Source organism: Nomascus leucogenys, chromosome 14, assembly GCF_006542625.1.
Source record: "Nomascus leucogenys isolate Asia chromosome 14, Asia_NLE_v1, whole genome shotgun sequence".
NCBI classification, from domain to species: domain Eukaryota; kingdom Metazoa; phylum Chordata; class Mammalia; order Primates; family Hylobatidae; genus Nomascus; species Nomascus leucogenys.
The window spans coordinates 41,295,129-41,304,932 of record NC_044394.1 but is presented as its reverse complement, the minus strand read 5'-3'; the positions used below and the strand labels follow the sequence as shown (position 1 = coordinate 41,304,932).

The 9,804-nt window shown below is 45.8% G+C and overlaps 1 protein-coding gene across 3 annotated transcripts in view; it reads left to right on the top strand.

Moving 5' to 3' along the window:
* Positions 1-941: 941 nt before the first annotated feature.
* Positions 942-9,804, top strand: part of AKAP10 (A-kinase anchoring protein 10) — a 72,985-nt gene continuing 64,122 nt past the window's right edge. Inside the window, exon 1 of one of the 3 annotated variants that reach the window (XM_030827468.1) lies at positions 942-1,206. In XM_030827468.1, coding sequence (XP_030683328.1) covers positions 1,119-1,206 — 88 coding nt within the window. In that variant the 5' untranslated portion in view covers positions 942-1,118. The remainder of the gene's footprint in view (positions 1,207-9,804) is intronic. The other 2 variants (XM_030827469.1, XM_030827471.1) reach the window with 2 other exon arrangements.

Genomic DNA, 9,804 nt, shown 5'->3' with positions numbered 1-9,804 from the left:
GGGCCTGTTTCCCATCCATCACATGATAAACTTCATTGGTTTAAAAACCCCAGCGAACATTTATTGAGTTACTAATACCTTCCTGCCCTCCCCAACCCCAACCCCAGGGAGCGGTTACAACCTCAGCCACTGAGCGCACTCGCCGGGTGTAAGAAGCACCAAAGACAGGGAGGCTTGATTCATTTTGCTTTGGGTGTAAGAAGCACCAAAGACGGGGAGGCTTGATTCATTTTGCTTTGGGAGTAGAGGGAGGGTCAGAAGATTCACAGGAAAATGGCATTTGAGCAAGGATGATTCACTGGAGCTAGCTTTTAAATACTGGCGAGGCTTTTTATGTTGCAGTCCCTTACAAAGTTGAGCATTCGCAGGGACTGCACTCCGAAATAAGCCCGCTTCCCTTTTTAATTCGCTAATGACCCAGGGAGCTGCTGGTTCCGCATGAAGCAGGTTGTGCCTTTTCCTAATCAGGGTTCTGCATCGCCTCGAACCCGCAGGCTGTGGCGGGTTCTCCTGGGGAAGCAGGGGCTGGGGTGCAGGGTGAAGCTGCTCATGCCGGCCAGCGCCTGTGAGCAAAACTCAAACGGAGGAGCAGGAGGGGTCTAGCCGGAGCGTGGCAGGGTTAGCCCTGCCTTTTAGAAGGGCACAATTTGAAGGGTGCCCAGGGGCCGGAAGCCGGGGACCTAAGGCCCGCCCCGTTCCAGCTGCTGGGAGGGCTCCCGCTCCAGGGAGTTAGTTTTGCAGAGACTGGGTCTGCAGCGCTCCACCGAGGGCCGGCGACAGACACCACAAAACAGCTGCAAGAACGGTGGCTCGCTTCAGGCACCCAGGGCCCGGGAAAAAGGCGCGGGTAGCACGCGCGGGTCACGTGGACGATGCGAGCGTGCGCCCCTGCACTCGCGGGAGGGGATGGGGGAAAGGGGCGGGGCCGGCGCTTGACCTCCCGTGAAGCCTAGCGCGGGGAAGGACCGGAACTCCGGGCGGGCGGCTTGTTGATAATATGGCGGCTGGAGCTGCCTGGGCATCCCGAGGAGGCAGTGGGGCCCACTCCCGGAAGAAGGATCCCTTTTCGCGCTAGTGCAGCGGCCCCTCTGGACCCGGAAGTCCGGGCCGGTTGCTGAATGAGGGGAGCCGGGCCCTCCCCGCGCCAGTCCCCCCGCACCCTCCGCCCCGACCCGGGCCCCGCCATGTCCTTCTTCCGGCGGAAAGGTAGCTGAGGGGGCGCCGGCGGGGAGTCAGGCTGGGCCTCAGGGGCGGCGGTGGGGCAGGTGGGTCTGCGAGGGCTTTCCCCAAGGCGGCAGCAAGGCCTTCAGCCAGCCTCGACCTCGGCGCAGATGCCCCCTGAGTGCCTTGCTGTGCTCTGGGACTCTTCTGGCAGGGAGAAGGTGGCCTTCTTGCGCGAGGTCAGAGGAGTATTGTCGTGCTGGTTCAGTAAGCGATTGCTAAAGCCCATAGAAGTCCCTGCCTGTTTGGTTAAGAACCGTTCTTAGGTGGGGGTTAGTTTTTTTGTGTTTCTTTGAGGACCGTGGATCAAGATCAAGGAAATCTCTTTAGAACCTTATTATGGAAGTCTGAAGTTTCCAAATATTGAGGGTTTTATGTCTAAAAGCAACACGTGAAAAAATTGTTTTCTTCACCTAGTGCTGTCTTCCAATTTCCTCTTTGGGGGGAGGGGTAGTTATTGCTGTTACTAAAATAAAATTACTTATTGCTAAAGTTCCCCAACAGGAAGACCACTACTTTTGATGACTTTGGAAGTTTGCTAACTACTTACAACTTACAAACGAACTACTTACATTTTTTATTTTCAGTTGTGTTACCTGCACAATGTTTACGTAGAAGCAGCTTGATTTTGCTTCTGGGTAAGGTTGTTGCACTTCATTAAAAATACATATCCGAAGTGAGCAAGCGTGGGTCTGTGGACAGCAGTGATTTTTCCTGTCAATTCCTGTTGCTTCAGATAAAATGTACCAGACAGAGGCCGGGCGCGGTGGCTCATGCCTGTAATCCCAGCACTTTGGGAGGCCGAGGCGGGTGGATCACCTGAGGTTGGGAGTTCAAGACCAGCCTGACCAACATGGAGAAACCCCATGTCTACTAAAAATACAAAATTAGCCAGGGTGGTGGCGCATGCCTGTAATGCCAGCTACTTGGGAGGCTGAAGCAGGAGAATCGCTTGAACCTGGGAGGCGGAGGTTGCGGTGAGCCGAGATCGCACCATTGCACTCCAGCCTGGGCAAAAAGAGCGAAACTGCGTCTCAAGAAAAAAAAAAGTACCAGACAGAAATGGGTTTTGTTTTCTTTTTTTGTTTTGAGACGGAGTTTCGCTCTTGTTGCCCAGGCTGGAATGCAATGGTGCGATCTCAATCTCGGCTCACTGCAACCTCCGTCTCCCAGGTTTAATCGATTCTCCTGCCTCAGCCTCCCAAGTAGCTGGGATTACCCATGCCCCACCATGCCCGGCTAATTTTTGTATTTTTAGTAGAAACGGGGTTTCACCATGTTAGTCAGGCTGGTCTTGAACCCCTGACCTCAAGTGGGCCTCCTACCTCTGCCTCCGAAAATGCCGGGATTACAGGCGTGAGCCACCGCGGCCGGCCAGAAATGGGTTTTGGGAAAAGCACTAAACAAAATCGAACTTGGATTCATATGACAGCTCTGCTACTAACTGTAACAGGGGAACAGGGGACAGACTAGTTAACCTACTTTTCTGTCTTCTATCAGCTGAGAATTAGATGATTCCCAAAGGCCCATTGAGCTCTGAATGACTTTAAATACTTCTTAAGTAGGTACACGGTTTTGGTAACTGATGCTAGGTGATGAATGCATGAAAGTGCTTAATGAATGAAACCGGTAAAATAGTAGGAGGAAGCTTTATTGGTAAGGCAGGGGTATACCTAATAGCTCTCTAATTTGTTGGTATTGAAGTGGTTAACTTTTAGTTTTTTAAGGGGGAAAAGCATTCTAAGAATAATAAGGCACACTGCATACTGCACAAGAGACTGTTGTCTCTATTCAACAAATATGTTTTGAGTATCCAGAGTCTGCCAGGTGCTGTGCTAGGCCCTCATGATTGAGTAGTGAACCAGAGAATGTCCCTGCACCCATGGAACTGGTTGTCTGCTGGGGTAGACAGATAATAAATAAGCAAACAAACCTCTCTTCTCCCTCTCACTCCATATAAGTGTGTGTGTATAGGTGTATACTTACAAATTGAGTAAAGTGTTAGGAAAGATTAAGAGGAGAAAGGCATTTTGGTTAGATGTTAGAGGACTCAGCAGGTGACCTTGAAACTTAGAGCTGAAGGATCAGCAGGAGGTAACTAGAAAGGCCAGGGAATAGCATGTTCAAAGGTCAGGAGGCAAGAAAGAGCATGGTGCCCTTCAAGAGAGGAAAGAAGGCTACTGTGACTAGGGCATAGATGTAGGCAAGTGTCGGGTGATTGAGAGCTCTACAGGCCATGGTTAGGTTTCATTTCTAATGCCGAGATGCCAAACACGGTGGTTCATATCTGTAATCCCAGTACTTTAGAAGGCCAAGGCGGGAATATAGCTTGAACCCAGGAGTTCCAAGACCAGCCTGAGCAACACGAGACCTGTACAAAACATTTAAAAAATTGCTGGGTATGATGGTGCACATCTGTGGTCCCAGCTACTCAGGAGGCTGAGGCAGAAGGATCACTTGAGCCTAGGAGGTGGAGGCTACAGTGAGCCATATTTGAGTCACTACACTCCAGCCTGGATGACAAAGTGAGACCCTGTGTCAAACAAAATACAGAGAGAATATTAATTTAAAATTTTGAAAGAGGAATGATCTGAACTTATATCTTAAAAAGATCATTCTAGGGCACAGTGGCTCATGCCTGTAATCAAGGGCTTTAGGAGGCTGAGACAGGAGGATCACCTGAGGCCAGTTTGAGATCAACCTGTACAACAGAGAGACTCCATCTCTACAAAAAGAAAAAATAAATAGCTGGGTGTTGTGAGCTATTCAGGAGGCTGAAGCAGAAAGATCACTTGAGCCCAGGAGTTTGAGGCTGCAGTAAGCTATGATTCCACCACTGCAACGCAGTGAGATCCTGTCTCAAAAAAAAAAAAAAATCATTCTAGGTGCTTTGTGGAGGCTGGATGTGGTAAGAGTAGAAGCTGGAGATGGTCCTGTTAGGGATTCGATTCAGACTTTAAATACCACCAATGCGTTGAGTCCCAAATTTACATCACTACCTTGGATCCTTGCCCCTGAATCCAGACTGGTATATCCAACCTTAGGTTCACTTTGTATCTCTACCTGACCAATATAGAGGTGTCCAATCTTTTGGCTTCCCTAGGCCACATTGGAAGAATTGTCTTGAGCCACACATAAAATACACTGACGCTAACAATAGCGGATGAGCTAAAAAAAAAAAAATCTCAAAACTCATAATGTTTTAAGAAAGTTTACGAATTTGTGTTGGGTGCATTCAAAGCTATCCTGGGCTGCGGGTTGGACAAGCTTAATCCAGTAGATACCTTCAACTTACAATATCTAAAATTTTATGCCAGATTTAGTCGTTTGACACCTGTTCATCAGTTTTTCTCAATAAGTAGTATTTTTGGCTTTTTTTTTCTTTTTTTTGAGATGGAGTTTCGCTCTTACTGTTCAAGCTGGAGTGCAGTGGCGGATCTTGGCTCACTGCAACCTCCGCCTCCTGGGTTCAAGTGATTCTCCTGCCTCAGCCTCCCGAGTAGCTGGAATTACAGGCATGCGCCACCATGACCAGCTAATTTTTGGAGACAGGGTTTCACCATGTTGGTCAGGCTGGTTTTGTACTCCTGACCTCAGGTGATCTGCCTGCCTCGGCCTCCCAAAGTGCTGGGAATACAGGCATGAGCCACTGCTCCTGGCTGCATTTTTGGATTTTTAATTGCTCTGCCCAAAACTTTTGTACATCCTTGAACCTCTTCTTTCCTCCTACTCTATGTCTGATCCATCAGCAAATCTGTTAGGTCTACCTCACACATACCCAAATCCTACCACTTCTCACCATCTGTGACAATTAACACCCTGGTCTAGGCAGTCATCTCTGTTAAGATTGAGTGGTTAAGGACGTCCTCTAAGGAGATGACATTCAAATCTTAGCTTAAATGTCAAGAGGGAGTTGGTTTTATAAAGATTGAGGAGGTAGCATTATTTTGCCATAGGCTTCCATTTGGTTTCCATTCCATTCTTGATACTTATGGTGTATATTCAAAACAAATGCACAGAAACAGACCCAGGTATATATGGGAATTTCGGATATAGAGTTCCTAGTTGGGAAAAAATAGACCGATCTGTAAATGATGCTAGTTATCCATCATCTGGCAAAAAATAACTTCCTGCCTCCTCTCATATATATCAGATCAACAGACTTTTTCTGTTAAGGGCCAAATTGTAAATATTTTAGGCTTTCCAGACCATATGGTTTCTGTCACACTCTCCTCTATCCTTGAAGCCATAGACAATATGTAAACAAATGGGCATGGCTGTGCTGTGATAAAACTTTACTTACAAAAACTGGTAGTGGGCCAGTTTAGGCATGGCCAGCACTTTGGGAGGCTAAGGCGGACAGATCACTTGGGGTCAGGAGTTTGAGACCAGCCTGGCCAACATGGTGAAACCCCGTCTCTACTAAAACTGCAAAAATTAGCTGGGCATGGTGGTGCATGTCTATAATTCCAACTACTCTGGAGGCTAAGACACAAGAATCACTTGAACCCAGGAGGCAGAGGTTGCAGTGAGCCAAGGTAGCACCACTGCACTCCAGCCAGGGTGACGGAGTCTTAAAGCAAAACAAAACAAAAGGTAGTGGGTTGGATTTGGCCCATAGGCTGTAATTTGCCAATCCCTGATATAGAAACAAATTCCAGGTAGGTAAGAGCCCAGAATGTTAAAAAAACAAAACTTGAAATCATGTAGAAGAACAGGTAGGGGGAAAAATCCTGATCTCAGGATAGGAAGGGATATTGTTTAAAATAAGACACAGGAAAATATAATCCATGTTGTGTGAATTTGACTACGTTAAAACTTAAAACTTTCGCCGAGCACGGTGGCTCATGCCTGTAATCCCAGTACTTTGGGAGGCCAAGGTGAACGGATCACGAGGTCAGGAGATTGAGACCATCCTGGCTAACACAGTGAAACCCTGACTCTACTAAAAATACAAAAAGTTAGCCGGGCGTGGTGGCGGGCGCCTGTAGTCCCAGCTACTTGGGAGGCTGAGGCAGGAGAATGGCCTGAACACGGGAGGCCAAGCTTGCAATGAGCCGAGATTGCGCCACTGCACTCCAGCCTGGGCGACAGAGCGAGACTCCGTCTCAGAAAAACAAAACGAAGCAAAAAACCTAAAACTTTCATACAATAAAATATACCTAAGATACCTCTAGAAGAGAAGATTTACATCCAGGACATATATGGAATTTCTACAATTTCTACAAGTAATAAGTAAAAGACAAGGGACATGAAGAGGCAGTTCACAAAAGAGGAAACCAAAATGACCAATAAACATGAAAGGATGTTTTAACCTCAAAGGCAACAAGGAAGTGAATTTAAAACATCAAATGCCATTTCAAAACTAGTAAGTTGGCAAAATTAAAAATACCAAGGATGAGAATATGAAGCATGGCTATATGAGTGCATGGAACTGGTACAGTCACTTTCATTAAAAATGCACATAATTTGTTTTTTATTTAGTTTTTGAGACAGTCTCTGTCACCCAGGCTGGAATGCAGTGGCATGATCTTGGCTCACCGCAACCCCTACCTCCTGGGTTCAAGCAATTCTCCTGCTTCAGCCTCCTGAGTAGCTGGGATTACAGGCGCGTGCCACCACGCCCGGTTAATTTTTGTATTTTTAGTAGAGACAGGGTTTTGCCATGTTGGCCAGGCTGGTCTCAAACTCCTGACCTCAGGTGAGCTGCTTCCCAAAGTGCTGGGATTAGAGGCATGAGCCAACACTCCTGGCTGAAAAAAATGCACATAATTTGTTACCTAGCAATTCCATTTCTAGAGGCTTATCCTAGAGAAATTCTTGCTTATATGCATAGGAAGACGTGTACTACAATGTTCATCAGTTGAATGTTTAAGTGAAAATTAGGAAATAAAGTAAATGTTCATTAACAGGAAAATGAGTAAATAAAGGTATATGCATAAAGGAATTAAGTAGCTAAAATGAATAAACTAGAGCTGCATGAATGAACTAGAACTGGATCAATAGTCATGTCAGATTATTGAACGAATACAGGCCAGGTATGTATAGAGTGCCATTTGTGTAATTAATTTTTTTTTTTTTTTTGAGACGGAGTCTCACTCTGTCACCCAGGCTGGAGTGCAGTGGCATGGTCTTGGCTCACTGCAACCTCCACTTCCTGGGTTAAAGTGATTCTCCTGCCTCAGCCTCTCAAGTAGTTGGGGTTACAGGCATGTGCCACCATGCGCAGCTCATTTTTCTATTTTTAGTGGACACAGGGTTTCACCATGTTGGCCACGCTGGTCTTGAACTCCTGACCTCAAGTGTTCCACCCAACTTGGCCTCCCAAAGTGCTAGGATTACAGGTGTGAGCCACCATGCTCAGCCATTTGCGTAATTTTTAAAGATGTGCAGAATAATGCCATTAAAAATATAAATATATACACATATATATGTGTATATATATAGGCATATATATGTGTGTATATATACATGTTTGGCTGGGTGTGGTGGCTCACACCTGTAATCCCAGCACTTTGGGAGGCTGAGGCAGGAGGATCACTTGAGCCCAGGTGTACAAGGCTAGCCTGGGCAAGATAGGAAGACCCTGTCTCAACAGCAGAGAGGATAATTAGGCATGGTGGCATGAGAGGATCACTTGAGCCCAGGAGTTCGAGTGTTATCAGGCCACTGCACTCTAGCCTGGACAACAAAGCAAGACCCTGTCTCAAAAAAATAAAAAGTATTTGTATGTGGTCGTAGTCAAAAAACATACATGGAAGGAAAACATCTAATTTATTTATTTATTTATTAAGACAGAATCTTGCTCTGTCACCCAGGCTGGGGTACAGTGGTGTAATCTCAGCTCACCGCAATCTCCGCCTCCCGGGTTCAAGCAATTCTCCTGCCTCAGCCTTCTAAGTAGCTGGGACTACAGGTACCCACCACCACAACCTGCTAATTTTTGTGTTTTCAGTAGAGACAGGGTTTCACCATGTTGGCAAGGCTGGTCTCGAACTCCTGACCCTAAGTGAGCCACCCGCTTTGGCCTCCCAAAGTCCTGGGATTACAGGTGTGAGCCACTGCGCTCGGCCACAAAATATCTAATTTAGTATAGTATTTATATCTGGGAAAGGAAGGGTCAGGTGGTGATTCATAGGAACTCCAAAGTCTATGTATAATACTTAGGGGGACAGAAGGAAATAAAGCAAAATGCTGATATTTGATTGTTGAGTTGCTGTATGTTAGAAGTATAACATAGGAGATCTGATTGATAGTAGGAGAATGTTTTTAGGGTGGTAAAAGTGGAACTGTGGTGGTTTATTTTGGCAGTAGAATCAGTTGGTCATAGTTTGTATGTGGAAGGTAATAAACAGACCATGTTAAGGATGACTTCTGGAATTTTGGTCTAAGTAGTGGGTGGATGACAGTGTCATTCATGAGGGAAGATGAAGACTGAGGTAGGAACAGGTTTGGGAGAAGATGACATGTTCCCTTTTAGAGAAGTGTATGGAAGATGGCAGGTAGGTGGTTAGCTATATGAATTTGAGATAAAAGATTTAGGATGGAGATACAAATTTAGGAGTAACAGCGTATCTATGGTATTGTAAGCCTTAAGAATGGGTAGGATCAGCCAGGAAATACAGATGTATATGCAGAAGAGAGGAGTCAAGGAAGCCAAGACAAGTTAATGTTTCAAGTGAGTGATGTAGTCTATGGGCAGATGCTGCTGAGAGGGCTGCAAACGCCAGTGACCCACAACATTTTTAAATGTTGTCTTCCTGACAGCAGTGATCAGTACCTGCAACGATCTTATTTATTTTTTTCATGTTAGTCTCCACACACTTGAATGTAGACTTTTTGAAGGCAAAATCATTGCCTTTTCTGAGCTGGGAGCATGTCTGGCACATACCAAGCATTCAACAATTGATGTATTGACTTCAACCAGATACTCTGAGGGTGAGTTATTTCCTGCTACTAGCCTTTCACCTTTCAGTGTTTAAGAGCACAAATAGAGAGACGGGCATGTTTTGGCATTTCTTATTTTGATAATCTTTTCCTGGTAAGATCTTTTAATGTTAAAAAAAAAAAAAAAAAAAAAAAACAAGAAAAGAGGGTTAAAAATAGTCTTATGTCAGATCCTGTAATAGAATTCACACTTGGCTTAAGCTGCTGGGCACCTTCCTATCTTGGATGTCATATTAGCTTATCTACAGCAGAATTTTTACTGTTTTATGTAATAAGGAAGCAATTATATGATTATTTTACAGACAAATTATTCTTTATTTTTTATTTTTTTAGACGGAGTCTCTCTTTGTCGCCCAGGCTGGAGTACAGTGGTGCGATCTCAGCTCACTGCGACCTCCGCCTCCTGGGTTCAAGCAATTCTCTGCCTCAGCCTCCCGAGTAGCTGGGTTTACAGGTGCCCGCCACCACGCCCGGCTCATTTTTTTGTATTTTTGGTAGAGATGGGGTTTCACCATGTTGGCCAGGCTGGTCTTGAACTACTGACCTCAGGTGATCCACCCACCTTGGCATCCCAAAGTGCTGGGATTACAGGCATGAACCACCGTGCCTGGCCCAGACAAATTATTATTCTTTGAG